We start from the raw sequence: 16584 nt of genomic DNA, 5'->3' as shown, positions 1-16584 counted from the left end.
TTGTTTTTTCTACAAACTTTATGAGATTAAACTCAAACTTTCTGACTTTTTTCTCACAAACTTTCAAATTTTGGAGCTCAGAAATTTCCTTGATTATCTAGAAATTTTCAGAGATGAATCTGAGTTTTTGGTGAAAGTTTACTCATTTTATATATGGGAAAAATATATATATATGTATATATATATGTATGTATATATATATATATATATATATATTCAATGTCTTGGAAACACTGTCATATTTTTATCAATATTATGGAATTAGTTACTAAAAAACAGCTCCAAATACCTTGTGGAAAACTCACTTACAAGGTAGTTCTGTATTATTTCAAGTGTACTAAGATATTTGCACTGAATCTAGCCCAAAATGGATTGGTAAGACTTTATGTTTTTGCAGTGCGTCTGGATAGAAGATGGTGATGGTAATGGTGAATGTAGTGGGCTGATGTTCCTCTGGTCAATATGATGAACTCGGCGCGAGTCTGATCAAAGGAAAGCAAGGCTTTCTCATCTCATCTCAGCGCAATCATGCTTGTCCTCTTCCTCCGCCTCTCCTCATCCTCTTCCACCCTCATCTTAGACTGAAACATGTTGACACAGAACACGCCAGGTGTAATGGGATTGACCTCTGTTGCCTGTGCTGCCAGATTGCAGACAGACGCATCAATAACATCTGGGCTGCTGCAGCTGTAAACTGTAAACTCAGCAGACTGAAAATGAAGGTGGGCGGAGCCTCAACTGGCTCTGCTGTCTTTTTCTCAGTTAGGTGGAAAAACTGTAAATCAGAGGCGTCCATGTTTTTTAAAGCTACTGACAGGTCACAAAATTAATTAATAAGACAAAACTAACTTTGAAGTAACTTCTCAAAAAGATATAGAAGCTGGATTTAAACAAAATAATTCTAAAAAGTGATATTTCCACAAGCAGATTATTTCACTTTTAACATGGGAAAATGTCTTATTATAAAGTAAATAATCTACTCCTGAAATTGATAGTTTATTATCAATTTTAAGGGATTATTAACCAGCCCCTGTATCATACCTAACAGTTCTCATAAGTTAGTTTTGTTTTATTCCAACTGTAGCTTTAGAAACTAGACAAAAATGCTTGGCAAGATATTTTGCAGTGTGGGGACCACAAATGGCCCCCGGGCCACAGTTTGGACACCCCTTGCTGCAGCTATGGGTGGACTCATTGAAGTATTTCAGGATTGGACTCATGTATTCTCATTGTCTTCCTGCACATGCTGCACCCAGATGTATTTATTGATGGTATATAAATTTTCTAAACTCCTATCTGAGCTGTTCTTGAGAGAGACAGTGAAGCCTTCTTCAGGTAAATGAAGTGAGGGGCTTCAGTGGCATCTGACAGGAGTTATTACCCCGCGGTGATGACTTGCAAATCCAGACAGGAAGGCTGTGAAGCCCGACTCTTCTGCTGTCACGTCTGATTAAGGCAGCAGCTCTCATGTCTGCAGGACAGAGCTGGGTTGTCTGGGGACAACAATATCACGGGGTCTGGAGTGACACCATTATGGGGTGAGGAGCAATCTCTGAGGGGGTCAGAGGTCAGGAGGATGCAGACATGCAACCGCAGCGAGTGATGAGATGACACTGGGGTTTGGCAACAGATGGATCCCCAAGAGAAACTGTTTTACAGGGAACGTCAAAGAGTTTCTGCATTTAAAGCGACACAAATGAAAATAGATTAACAAAAAAAAACCAACTAAATTTATGATATTTTGTAATCAGATCTATAATGTTAAAATGCTCTGTTGTGTTTACAAGACTATCAACGAGATGCACATGGAGACACAGCTAAATGAAGTGCAGAGGGATTTCTCACAGTTCTGTTGTGTGGCAGCAGGACGTTGTTGCTAAAATAAACCTGATTTAATCTGCAGCTAAGATTTTAACCGATAATCCACAATCTACTGCATCAGCGTTACGCAACAGCCTGCCCACTGCAGCTTCGTTTACAGAAAAAATATTACAAATAGGAAGCTATTCCACACCTTGCTTCAAGTTTATGTTGTGTGGAATCAACTGATGTGTTTAATTTAACAAACTATTTTGTGCTTTTTTTATTCTACAAAAGAGGATAAAGGAATGTTTTGTTTGATGTAAACATGAAAATCTTAAATATGTCCTTTAGTTTTACAAAAATATTTAAGTTCACTTAAGCTATTTTCATACAGAAAGACCATAAATTATCATGGGGATGTTGGATTTTTATCTAAATCACTGATACTTACGGCAGCAACTATTCAGTAGAAAAATCCAAAGAAATCTGCTACCATCTGATTACTGAGAATCGCTGAAAAAGTGACGTTATCCAAAGATAATTCTGCATTTTTATCAGAAAAATGGGTGAAACTTTGGAGAAACAGTTTTTCTGTAATGTTGAGTTGTTTCTCCGCCATTAGCAAATTTATCAGTGTGTACACGAGGTTGATTGACAGCGCTAATACCAGCCTCCTGTCTCTGAGTTGTTGTTTTTGGTCAAGAGAGTTGCTTTTCTTCAGTTGGCAGGAGTAGCTCAGAGAGGAGGAAGAGGAGGTTGATCTTTTCATATCTCATAACAAGCTATCACAACACAGTGACAGTTTTAATTCAATTAAATTCAGTTTATTGACATAGCAACACAATTTCACTGCAAAAGGAATTGCAAAAAGTACTTTTAAACACTAAAAACATAATTGTAGTCGTATTTTGCACAAAAGAATCCAGTTTGTGTGTTGAATAAGTCACAGATCCAGCAGAAGGTTGAAAACAGCCGTGACTCATGACTCTGCTCTTTTAAGGAGACATGACCCAATTTTTAACCCTCCTGTCCCTCAAGTTACCAGTTTTACAGATCTTGAGGATTTTCTTCCTGAATATCCCCATGGCTGTGTCTTAACCCAGATATTTAGGTTTTTCTCTCCTAGATTTGGCATTTTACACCGTCTGACAGGGAAATCCTGCCTAATGCCCTCCGCTGATAACATCCTGAGTGCTTATCGTTGTCCTTTCTGCGGCCTGTTCACCAGCTGGCCCTTGACATCCAGATTATCACATCTTATCCATCCCGGACATTGGAGGGCTGTGGCTTACCTTCAGTTAATGAGGCCTGCAGCTCAGACCATCATACTGAACTGGCCAGTCGAGTTAAGATTACAGAGCAATTACACGCGTGGAATGGGAGGCAACATCAACTTGACCTACTTTATTCAGTTAGAGCTGCTCTGGCTCAAAAGGTAAGTTACTTTCTGTAATAATTTAGGCTAAAAAGCAAGGCTTTAATTGTGTATGTATATAAATATATATATATATATATATAGAAGCTCTGAAACTTGAAAGCTGCAGCTCTGAGGAGGAGCTGCTTCTCGAAGGCGGAGCTAAGTCCACTCATGTGTTTTGCACTGCTGAAGGGTTGCCATGGCCTGCAACACTGCAGGTCTGTTTTTGACGAGGAAATAACATCATAACAAAATGTAAAGCTCACAAAAGCAGATTTTACATAATAATGCACCTTTAAATATTCTAAAACAATTTTTGGGAAGATAAAAGAATGAACCTGTGACTGCAGGATGATAATTCTGGGTTTGACATTTCTTCTTTGATAGAGTCCGACTGCGAGGAGAGGCCACAGGAGGGTCTGCCTTTCAAATGGAAATCCTGCTCTGATGCATTCGCAGCACAAAGGAGTCTGTTTCTTATCTCTGGAGGAAAGTGGGATCTTCTCTGTGAAGCCAACTTCAGAGAGAGAGAGAGAGAGAGACGGAGCAGCTGACACTTGGCTTCAGCTCCACACGGCTGCAGGAAATATGTTTTCTGCTGTCTGGGTGAGTTAGGACTCATTTACTAATGGTGAGACTCAGCTTCCCCCTGAGCCAACTGACAGATAAATCACCCACAGTGCCTTGCTGCAGTGCAGAGGGAGCGCAGCCGCTATCTCCTTCTTTATTTCATCTCGTTTATTTCCCCACTTTCTCTCTCTCTCTCTCTGTCTTGCTATCTGTGTCTCCAGCTCTGCAGAGCCGTGAAGCCGTTTATGGGATGGATGATGGAGTGGAGGCTCGGCTCGTGGTGAAGTTCCATCAGAGCTGCGGAGTGAAATAAAGAGGAAAAACATGCACTCTCCATCAAAGGCAGGGCTTTGATGCAACATTAGGCAGCTGCTGCAGCGAACACAGGGAGCTTTATGTAGGAATGTGTGTGTGTGTGTGTGTGTGTGTGTGTGTGTGTGTGTGTGTGTGTGTGTGTGTGTGTGTGTGTTGACCTAAATTAGCTCCTATTATCAGATCTGCAGCTTCAACGTTTTGTTTCATCATCACATTTTCTTTACAGCAGCTCCTTAAAGACCAGTGAACACACTTTGTGAACTCAAACGCAGCTTCTATGTTTAGTGGTGGAAAATGTTTTGTTCGCTGGACATTTTGACACAAATCAAATGCAGAATTGTGTATTTATCTCTATTTTTATGAGTTGTTACATTGAAAAACCACAAAATCTTACCAAGTATTTTTGCTCTAGCTTCTAGTGCAGATTTCTTAGCACACTTGAGCTCATTTTAAGTAAATAATTCCTTAATATTGATGAAAAAATGCTTGTTCTATTTGTACTTATTTTACTCTTAAGTACTTAGAAATCTTAAGTACTAGATTTGTACTTAAAATGTCTTGTTATAAGTGAAATAATTAGCCGATTAACTAACACCTTTTCATTAATATTAAGGAATCACTGACTTAAAACAAACTATTAGAAGCAATAGAAAAAGTAACACCCAAAACCTTTAAATGAGATGCAAATAAGTAGTAAATTTAATGCAAAGGAAACAAAGTGATCATACGTAGATGGACAATAATCTCAAATACTCAAAAATAGGAAACAATCATAGAAAAACATCACATTTTTCACATTAAACTCTAACCAACAAACATATAAAGCAAAATCACAAAATTGTAATGCATATTGCATCGATTTTAACCTCAGACTTCTTTTTTCTTTTAGTGTCCATTATTCCAGAGGAAGAAAGAGACAGAAATGTTACAATGCTGAGGGACTGAGGAGGAAAAGTGAAACATGCTGACAGAATAAGGACACAGCTGAAGAGTGTTTGCATATTAACAACCGAGTCCTCTTGCTTCTGCAGCTTGAAACTCTGCAGTTTTGCAGCCCTTGCAATAGTTTGGTTTGGAGTTCAGAAACCTGCCTCTCCACCACCGGGACCTGCTGGAAACTTTCTGTCACTTTTAGGACAAAACTTAGACTACGTCTTGTTTCTGTTATTTTACTGTTTAAATTTCACAGTAAGTAAGGTACAAACATCCAAAAACAGGTTGTTATTTGTTATTGTTGTGTTAGTTAAGGTGTTTTAAATCTTGTTCAGAGTGCCCATTTTTACCTTTGGGCACCGGGCCCTCCAAACGTCTCTGTCCGGCCCTGCCCATCATCTCCGCTGCTCAAACAAACACCTGTCGCTGTAAACACCTGCAGCTCGTTGCCCCGCCCACATCTCCCTCTGTCGTCGCCAAACCTCAGATTATTTTGTTGGCGGGACTAAGATTATAAACCTCCACATCCAGCGGGCGTTCTGCGGATGTTTAAGCCGAAGTTTCGCTCCTATTATCGGGCGGAACTTCCCCGTTTGGCTCGGGAAGCTGGTGACGAAGACAGAAAGGTGATGCCTTTAGAAAAAAAGGAGTTTTTAATTTGATGGTGATCACTTCACTTCTCACCGCTACATGGCGAAGTTTCTGGCTGAATTACTGGGATGCACACTTCCCAGCAAGGGGACTCCTGCTCTGTTTGAGGTGAGGATGCTCCAGGTTTGCTTTTAAAACCCGCAGCCTTCATGCATTATTAACCAGGTTTTATCAGGTGAGACCTGAACAGATTGTCCCTCTATTATAACGATAATTTAATTCACTGTTTGTTATTTTTGACAATCAGCAAAGGGTTTACATGTTGTGTTTAATCTTCATGCTGCTTACTGGTGGATTAAACGTGTCATTTTTGCATCTTCTGTTATAATCCTTTATTATAAATTTCCCGCTGTTCGTCTGTGTTAGGTGAGCTCAGACGTCCTTCCTCTTATTGCACAATGTTTGTGAGTTTCACAGTTTAAAGATTGTGACTGTGATGCTGCGTTGCCAGAAAGTGGCATCAAGTAAGAAATGGCCAAGAGTCAAACTCTTGTTGTGTCTTTGGGTCAGTGAGCCACAGACATGCTGCTGCTGCTGCAAGTCTAGTTTGATCTGCACTGATTGCACAATATTGAAAAACAAATTTGCGATTTGTGAAGGTCGTGCAACGGCTTGATGAGTCGATCATTTAAAATAATGCTCAAGCATTTCAAAAGTATTCATACCCATTCAAGTTTTATTTTACAACACAAATAGTTTGTAATTGTGAAAACTGATATAATAAAAATCTGAAAAGTTTGTTTTGCACTTGTTTCCTCCACCCTCAGCTGAATTTGTTGATTTGTTTTATTGGATATTTACAGTCTTTCCAGTAAGTAGACTGAATAGATCGGCTCTTATGGATCAGGTACATGGTCACTGATACCGATCTAGATTTTTATTCAATATCTGATTTCTACACATTTTAGGCATAAAGACTTATGCAAAACCCTGTAAGCCTTTAAGCAGTTGTGTTGTCTGGAAAACTGGGGCTGATTGCGTAACTCCAGCTGACGGACACATTCAGATTTATTCTTATGGGTTATAATCCTCAGCCGGCGAGTGATTGCCAATCCATCAGGCTTCATCCCAATCTGCTCTTCACGCATTGCATAAACCAAAGATATTAAAACCTTCGCATGTGTCCAACAACATCGGCATTGACAGTTCTTTGAAAAAGCAGCACTAACGTCTGGGATATTAAATGACAACCTGCACTAGATTAGACGCACAAACAGTTGTATAAGGTGGCATTTTTCTAATTCCACCTTAAACTATGAACTTATGTAGGATCAGGCATGTGAAGTTTTTGATTTCAGACATGATGATTTGTTTGAATAAAACAAATTCCTCAATAGTGACAATTTCGCCTTAAATTATCAGAAATTAACCAAATAAAATTAATTTTATGCTATTTATGATCAGTAATAGACTGAGATCAATTAGGCTCTCATTAGTTGTGCTGTTTGGGGAAAATGGCCAGGCGGCTGGTCGCTCTGCTGTCAGTCAAACCTGAAAGCTAATCCAGAAACTGTTTTTCTCATTGGCAGAAGGTTGATCACATTCAATAAAGATAATTACGAGAACCCTCATTTCCCCTCACGATCAGCAGCTGTGCCTCATCCAAACATGCCAAACCCCGCAGTGAGCAGCTTTCACGTCTTTCCCAGCTGTTTGTGACGTTCAGTGAAACTGAAGCCCACTTGGAAGCTTCTGAATCTGCAGCTAATGGCTGCCGGTTACCAGATCACCGCAGCTCTGGAGGAGAGTTTCAATGAGCTTCGGTGGGTTTCACTGAAAATTTGCAACATCGTCGCTTCATTAAATTTCTTTTAATCATTAATACTTCATATATGTTTGATTTTTCAATATGGCTGTATTCCTAAATATATGATCGACTGATGAAGGATTGTTTTTGTGGATTGCATATATATATTTTAACTAATTTAATAAATCAATAACATAGAGATATGTGATCAACATCACGTTCATCTCTCAAGGTCCAACTTTTGGTTCTGACAGAAGATTCAATATTTACTGAACTCCAAAGTTTAAAAAAAAATGTTGGTGGCATTAACTCACTCACAGTTTGTTTACCTAGCAACAATTTGTTGAGCAACAGTTTCAGGTTTTTCCTCATAACTGCTTAAAATAAAAAATATAGAAAAAACAATGGCTTGGAGAGAAAACTGTGGATAAAACGGGAAAAGTCACACCACCAGTTTGGTAGTATTTCAGATATTTAAAGCAAAATATAATCAATAATAATTATTGATATTGACTAATATGACACGTTTGCAGTATAGTGTAATAAGATTTTCAGTGGAGGTGTTGGGCTTTTTTCTCTTTCCGCACTGTTATTTTTGTCTTTTAATATGTTTGATCTGTATTTTAATTGTGCAAACTTTACTAATTATTGTACTGTGGAAGACCTCTGCCTCTGTAAAATCTGGATTTTAAAGGACCTGTCATGGTGAAGAAGTTTCAACAGAAAACATGTTGTGTTTATTTCCAAGGTGGAATAGAAATGATATTTAGTTTTGATCTATTTGTATATTAAAAACAAACCATGAAGCAACATCACGTGGAACCTTTTTGTTTTCTCCAAGTCTCTCACTTTTTTGGACACACTTTCTTTCCAACGTCATTGCAGCTCATTGAGATGTTTCTCCACAGCCTTTTAAAGGTCCAATCAGGTTGAGGTCTGGACTTTGACTAGGCCGTCTCAACACTTTTGTTCTTTCAGTAAATTTGCTGCCGTGTTGGAGCATCTCTGCTATGACCTGATTTGTTTTTATAGATTTTGGTCTAATTAATTTGGTTACAGGATTGGATGCTTGTTTTTGGTTGCTGTGCAGAGATTTATGATGCACATCTGAGGCAACAGGGCAAAATATTTGCAACGGGATTGATTGCTTATAATTAGATAATGTGGCCACTAGGGGGTGGTGTCGAACATAAAACAAAGTGAAGGACAGGAGGAAGTGGTATAATCCGGGATTTCACAAATGACAAAACATTTTGTTTTTTGGAATAATGAGTAAAACATCAGATCTCAGTATGAATGATTTCAAGCAGTTTCTAGTAAATTTGGGTGAAAAGTTCAGGATCAGCAGCTTTTACAATATAAATGCTTTTTTTTAAGCTTCTGGTGATCAATTAAATGAATTAATGACAGTTTTGGGAGGTGTAGAATTGTTTTTTCAATTAGTGTATTTCTTTGCTTTTAAGGAGATTTATAATACTTTAAAGAATTGGATTCAGTTATTTATGAACTAGGGGCTGTAGGCGGGGCTAGGTACACTCAGGCGTTTTGCACAGCTGCATGGTTGGCATGGGGATTAAAGGATTGATCAAACATGCATGACAGAACCAATTTAACATTCCAGGTATGTTTTTGACGAGGGAACAATAATAAATTATAATGTTTGACTTGAAGGGAGTGACTTATGGAAACCTGTCCACTTTATGGGTGTGAAAATAAAAAAAAAAACATGATTATCTAGAATGGAATCTGTTTAGCTATTAACTTGTCAGCTGAAAGTTGTTTTATTTATTAAGGGTCTCAAATGTTCTGAGCTGTTTTAGCTTGAATTCACACGTTTGGAAGCATCAGATGATGCAGCTGGTAAAACAAAAACCAGGTTCATCCTGGAGGTTTTCTGCCTGTTCGGGATGAAATCGTAACTCTAGGCGAAGAGGTTTGTTGCAGGTCACAACCGACAGTAAATTTCACCTTGTAAATCATCTTTGTCGCTCTGTGAGTTGTTTGTGTGTTCGTGTGTGTTGTCGGTGTTCAGAGTGAATCTGTTCATGCCTGTGTGTTTTCTGCAGCTCATTTAGCTGAATGATGTGGTTTTTCTTGGTAAAATACTCCTTTGGGAGCCTCTTGTTCTGCCTTTTAAACACTCATTAGGATTCGTTGCTCCGACATTACTTCTAATAAAATGTCTTAACACGTTTAAAAGCCCATTTGTAATTTGCATTTGCTGCATGTAGCTCTTAGCCAGCAGGGAATCCAACAGCTTAAACAGTTGTTTAAAAGGAAAGTCTCTTTCTTCATCATGTTTGGGAATTATTTAGTTTCTTGTTGTTCAGGTTTGTCAGCGTTCAGTCAAAGTGCAGCTTTAAAAAATGACAGCTGCTGGAGAAAACAACAGTTTTTGGTCTAATACAGTAAGAATATAGAAATTAACCAAGTTTTTGTTTGCAAAAGTTTTAACTTTAAACTCTGTTTTCATTTTACAAAATAATAAACGGTTATAGTCATTAAATTAGAATTTGTGTTCTGGTGAAGCTCTGAAGTTTAAACACAAGAAATGCAATTTTTTTCGCTTTATTCTTGCTGAAGACATTTTAAATGGAAAGTAGGAATAAACTGTCTCTGCAGTGTTTACCGTCCTGTAGGTAAAAGTCTGCAGTTTGTGTCCAGAATGTGTGGGATGTGCAAAGACGCTGTGCTTAACTGGTTTCAGTCACTTTTAATATTTATAATATAAAATGATGCAGAGTTAGAGCTCGATGTCATGGATTTAATAAATATTTCACTCATAAGAGACTTGGTCAAGTTTATTTTTCTGACACATTTTTCAACAATGAGGCAGGTCAAAGTGCTTTACATTTTAAAAATAAAAAAACACCACACCGTCTGCAACTGAAAAACTAGTAACAAGCGTTGCGTTTTGATGAGTGCCATCATCAAAATCAATACATTGAATATGTTGGTCAGTTTTCCAGTTATGGTTTAAAAATAACTCTAAACAGGCGGGAGTTTTTTTAATTTATTTTGGACCAACTTTAAGTATTGTTGCTGTACTTTAGTGTCAACTGATTCAAAAATGGCATTTTCAGTTTGACTCACTTCAAATGTTTGTTTTGTGATGGTCGGGCAGTTACCATGATGATGGAGACCTGGTGACTCACTTTTTGCTGCAGTTTCCTCACTGTGTGGTAGGAAGATTTTTCCCGACTTATGAAAACTAACACCAGTCTACTATGCTTGAATTGCATGTATTTTAGTCTTTCCCATGCTAAGGAATGTCTGCAGCCTGAATGTATAAAGACTGCATTTTAACTTTCTTCTCTCTCCATGCAGTGTCGCAGTCCACCGCGTCTTGGACTCGGCCTTTCCTCCAGACAGCGGGTCAGTAAACACTTGAACGTTTTATGTTTGTGTTAACTTGTGTTCTTCATGCTTTAAAGAACAACATGTCCACACACGGCCACCTGCACCAATCACAGCACAGAACGGCTTATAGCGGCTGAAAACATCACATGGTCTCCATCATTTCACAGTATGTGGCTGCAACATCACAGGGGAGTTTATCTGCAGAGAATTTTACGTTTCGACATGTGAAATGTTTTCAAATTTTCTGGCTTCTCTTGAGTTTACGGTCGGCAGCTGCTGTTGGTCATATGAAACCACTGAGCTGGACCGAAATGCTGCAGGGAAAACAAGCGTTGACTCAGAATCGCCCGTTTAGATCAGTCACAAGACTAGAAAAGTCAGCCTGGGTGCTTCTGATTACATTAAAAAAAGTTGACATTAATCTGATGCAGACTTGAGTAAACAGACAAGTTCACAGTCCAGCAGATAATTAGAGTTTACTCACTGAACATTTTACAGATGAACTGCAAAAACACAAAATCTTAAGTATTTTTGTCTAGATTATAGTGCATCTTAGTATATATGTGTGACCTTTGACCTTTAACAGCTGTTCCTCCATGGGATTGTTGGACAGCTCAGGAAAATTCACCTGTTGTTATGCTTACAGGCTTTAAGTCGCTGAGTCGGGGGTAATTTAGCCGATTGGTCTTTTGATGCTCAGTGGTTCATCCTGCATGATTCTGTTCTGTAATGGAGGATAAGTTCCTGCAAAAAAGTCAAAGTTTGAGATTAATTTCAGAAGTTTTCTAGCAAAAAAAGGAAAATTTCTGAATTTGAAAATTTGCTTTAAAAAAGTGAGAAATGTTTAGATCAGTAACTTGAGGTAAACAAGGATAAAATGAGACGGTGTGTTGATGTATATTCTGCAATGAAGCATGCAGAATGAGTTTTCTTTTATTTGCTTTTTGTTTCTTTGTTGTGCTGTTTACTAAAATCCCTTTTGAAAAGAATTGTCATATTTTTAAACTTTAAACTCTTGAGTCTTCTTACTGGGAAACTATTCTAATGATAGAAACGTATCATTAGAATTTGGTGGTGAAAAGCGTCACATTGTACAGGACGCAGTTACTCTAAGCTTAATTTCTAGAGCAGCTTCTATCAAATTGCTGCTTAATAGTAGAAATTTTAAAAACTGGGGGGAAAAAAACTTCAGCCTGTGACTTTTTTTTGCAACACCTTTTGTAGCTTCCTGCCTCACAAATTTTGAAAAGCCCACTGAGCTGAAGACCTTTACCGCAATCTGTTCTTTCTTTTCAATTAGTCTCTGTTCCAGCTCATAAATGATTCATAGATCTCAGCCTGAGCTTTAACTAATACGGATGAACAATTTCAGGAAAGTATTAGCTCACTGCACGGCTCAGGGTGAAGTGAAATGTGATTTTTGCCGGTCGCACTGAGACAAAATGGCAGATTTAAAAATATGTCGGTAAATATTTACCTTGTGATTTTAGGGATCATTTGTATCAGAAGGGTTTATTGCCTTAAAAGGTGAAGGGCCGCACTGTAAATACGAGTTTCTCTGTCAACCCTTTGACCTCATGATGCAAACGGTTCACAACGTCCAGGACTTAATCTGTTTTCTCACTAATATACTATGAGAGGATTTCCTCTACATTCTCATGCTTCTGGACAATTCATTTTCCCAAGAGGAGGGCTCAACTCGTCCAAGTTTGTCCTGCAGAAATGCATAAAAAACCACAGCAGATTTATGCAAAATTAAACATAGATAAGTAATACTGTATTTTGTGCATCTAAATGGCCTTTTCCCATTGATTTCCTGTTTCTTTGTGGGTAATAGGCCCTGGTTATGCAGCAGCATGTATAACTGCAGAGTTGCGCTCATAAATCCCCAGCAGGGCTCAATTTGTGGTGATTAAAGTAGAGTGAATAGTGAATGCCCACCCAGACAGCGTCATGTGGGACATAGGAATAATAAAAAAAGGGATTCTGATTTATTTAAATCTGAATCTGTCATTCTAAATGGTATATAATTAATGTCTTCATCTTTAGCAGCAGTTTGTTTCCTTGGATTGTATGTGAAACTCAACATTTTGCATCTAAACCTGACAGGTTTGTGTTGTTTCTTCTTCGCAAACAGAAATAAAAATGTTTGCTTTGTTTTAAAGCGATTTGTCTGCTTCTGGTCTGACGCCTTTCATTCTTTTTGCATCTCAAGTAATTAATTAGGCTGAACGCTCACATCCAGGTCTGCATTAGACACCTGTCTTGGTTTAATGCATTTAGATTTTTATTAGCGTCATTCCTCTGTCGGTGTGCAGCAGGTTGCTGCACAGCTGCTGCGTCGCTCCAGGCATTTGTTTGTTTTACTCGCATTCTGCTTGTGCCTGTCAAACATGGCTGGAGCTGCAGGGAATGAATGCTTGTTCAGGGGCTACAATGTTTGCTAGAATTTGTAATGTATCGTCATCATGAGCTGAGCTAAGAAAACAGAACCCCACGAGTCTCCAATGTGCGACCCAGGGTGAAATCAAATTTATTCAGACTTACTGAAAAACTGTCTTTTATTCTTTTTTAAACTTGGCTAAATAGAGCAAGAATTTTGAAACAAACTGATTGTTCTCATTATTAAATAATTTAATTTATTGTTGAATCGTTTTATTTAAAAGAAACTGAAAACCAGACGTCTTTCTTTTAACACAAACAAAAAAGTGGTACATTTCTCCCAAACTTTTTTTGAGAAATCTCAGGAATTTTCTATAAAAAACAATACATTTTTTTTTAGATACCAGAAATTTTCAACAAAATTTAAAGTGTAATATTTTTATTTTAAATAAAACATTTTTATTTTTTTTTATTTATATATATATTTATTGGCAACAATGTACACCTTTTTTGGCCCCAACACTTGAAAATCTGTAAAATTCTGGATCTACAATAAATATCAGTGATTTTATTTGCTGCAGGAGTTTTTTTTTTTTTTGGCCCACAATTTCTTTTGAGTCAACAATGTTGGCTCATTGTGGCACAAAGTTTGGACTTCCCTGCGGTGTGCCACGCTTTGCACATCTCATCTGGAAATGGAAAGAAATGCATACATATGTTACTTTCATTACACTAATAAAAATGTGACTGAGGGGGAAAAAAATCAAAGATGCAGTAAATTGGAAAAATTAACTGATTCATTTTCAGGATTCAGTCTTCTTGACTTCGCACCGGTCGTCAGTTCTGTTGAATCCAATCTTAACTAGAAGTTCAATTGTCCTAGTCGGATTTAACAGACTTTCCCAGGACTGCGTTTTGTGTCTCAAACCAAAGTTTGCAGAGACGTTAGAAAACTTTCCAAATATACGTTTACAAAGCAGGCAAATGAGTCATATCCAAGTTTTCCATGGCGGCCAGAGTGACCCAGTTCTGATCATTTATTTATTTTTCAACAACAAAAAAATCAAGTTTCTTCAACTTCTATATGTCGACCTAAATCTGGTGGATTTCTGGAAGAAAACCTGTTAAAGGTTGGGGTCGAAGTATCAGTAAGATATTTCTCTCCCATTAGCACATTTAGCAGCATTGATTGACAGCGCTAAGACCCACCTCCTGGCTCTGATAGGTTGTTTGCAATAATCACTCTGGTTGCAGGTGGAGGAAAATGATCTTTGTCAGTTTATCTTTCTCATATTAAACTGTCACTACATGACAACAGTTTTAACAGATATTTCACAATGTATTTTTATAAAAGTTGCATTTTTTGCAGCATTAAATGCATATAATTAAGTATAGTTTCTAATGACCTCAGAGCTGGGTTGTTTTTGTGCTTCAGGATGATAAAGTCGCTTCATGCAGTGACATTTCCTCTAGCTTCCTGCCGCCAACCTTTCGTTGTTCGCCGACTGAGAGGCTTCTGCTCGACAGCAGATTTTTTTTTATTTTATTTCTTTGGGTACCAGATGACTGCACCTTAAATTGGCTGAGCATTTAGCTCTCAAACATGATGATGGTTTTAATTAAAAAAACTTCAAAATCAGCAGAAGCAGACATCAGATTCGCTGTGTATTGTTTAGATTCTTTTGAACTAATAAAACAATTCAGATTAACTCTCAAACAGCAGATGGCATAAAAATCTCCTCTTTTTGTTGATGATGCCATGTTTTCTACTGAATTCAAACCCTTCTTTGATCACTCTGTTGTTGTGTAATGCAAATGGTAACACTCCACGGAAAGCCAATTAAGCACCAACAAAGGGCATTACGTTCCTGCCTGGTCTTTGCATGGCTTAATCTAGTAAAAAAAGAGAGTGGCAACTCGATGCCAGCTGGCACATGGCTTTTGTTAATTACTTAGGACAGCAGCACAAGCAGATTTATGATTTTGTCAATTTCCAATTTATCAAACGAATGAAAGCCTCCTTTTATGGTCCATCTCTAAGACCCCCTGTGACCACCAACCTCCTTTGCTTTTTGCAGAGATGTAAGCATCAGATGGCAGCAGGTGCAGGGGCGGTGCGGTATGGATCTGCAGGTACATTACCGCAGAGCCTCATCATGAAAAGCTTAAAGACTTTCTAAGACCAACGAGCCAAACCTGAGCCGAAGCCAGAGGGGATTATAGCTAGGCTAATCCAAGTTTTACTATTCTTTACTGATAGTTTCTGTGAATCAAATGACATAAAACATTTTTAGCAAAGGAGAAAATTACCAGATGAGTCAGAAACATACAGTCAGAACTAATATTCCTCATCCCAGCCAACATGTTGTTCTGAAATAGCTCTGGTAAACCATCACATATCAACTCTATTTCTCTGTAGTTACATTTTTATGTCAATTAAATTTAATAAATATTCCTAGATATACTCAATTTACATATAGTTTCCATGTGGTTCAATATAATTTGTAAATGTGGTTCTATTCATCTTTTGGGTCAGCTCACTCTTCAAAATACAACAAATCAGGTGCTGTTTTCAAACTTTGACAATTTCCAGGTTTTTATCAGTCATCTGGCCATAATTGTTGGAATAAATAAATAAGAAAATATGCAGCTCTTTCACAAAGCAAGACATTTTTACATCCCAGACACGCAGCCCAAACGAAGAGCAATGAATCAGATTCATGTTTTTACTTACAAATGGACTTTTATTTGCATTTCCTTAATTTTAGAGGTTCCAGCGTTTTTTTTTTTTTTGTTACTTTGATTACTCAGCACTATTGCATGTGTGAGAGTGAATGACCCATCTTGACAGACTTTTTGAGCTCACTAACTTAATTTTTTTTTTTTTTTACATATTTGTCATCAAAAACTCATTCAAATGATTGAGAGGCAGGGAAAATATCACTGAAAAAAACAATCTTACCAAGTATTTTTGGTCAAGTTTCTCATGCAAATATCTCAGTTCATTTGAAATATGACAAAACTAACAAGCATCTTTACAGCAAATATTGGAGCTTTTTTAAGTCAATAATTCCTCAGTATTGATGAAAAATACTTGTTCTATTTCTCTTACAACATGGAAAAATGTCTAGTTAGAGGTGAGATCGTCTTTTGTCTCCTGAATTAATGCTCCATTTGCGATTTTCTGCATTTATTCTCTTGCACTCCTGTTACACTTGAGGTCTGGACTAAATCTTTTGAGAATTACTGCATTAAAGGTTAAGGATGTTGGTTGTATTTCTTTCTCTTCGTCTCAGATCATCGCCTCTGTTTTTTTAATGTTTTTTTTTATTTTGCTACACTGAGCTTCTCTTCCCCTCCTCGACTTAAGCCTCCTGCAGATTGCACGTTGACCTCCCTGGAAGGC

General features: G+C 37.7%; 1 protein-coding gene across 1 annotated transcript in view; it reads left to right on the top strand.

Moving 5' to 3' along the window:
* The first annotated feature begins 5555 nt into the window (after positions 1–5555).
* The window catches only part of rasgef1ba (RasGEF domain family, member 1Ba), a 67466-nt gene continuing 56437 nt past the window's right edge, over positions 5556–16584 (top strand). Inside the window, exons 1-2 of the mRNA XM_055039475.1 lie at positions 5556–5797; positions 10764–10811. Of these exons, the coding sequence (XP_054895450.1) occupies positions 5729–5797; positions 10764–10811 (117 nt within the window). The 5' untranslated portion in view covers positions 5556–5728. The remainder of the gene's footprint in view (positions 5798–10763; positions 10812–16584) is intronic.

Source organism: Poeciliopsis prolifica, unplaced genomic scaffold, assembly GCF_027474105.1.
Source record: "Poeciliopsis prolifica strain line A6 unplaced genomic scaffold, Auburn_PproV2 SCAFFOLD014, whole genome shotgun sequence".
Taxonomy (NCBI): Eukaryota; Metazoa; Chordata; class Actinopteri; order Cyprinodontiformes; family Poeciliidae; genus Poeciliopsis; species Poeciliopsis prolifica.
Note: the sequence above shows the minus strand (reverse complement) of the source record. Positions and strands in the feature narration are given on the sequence as shown.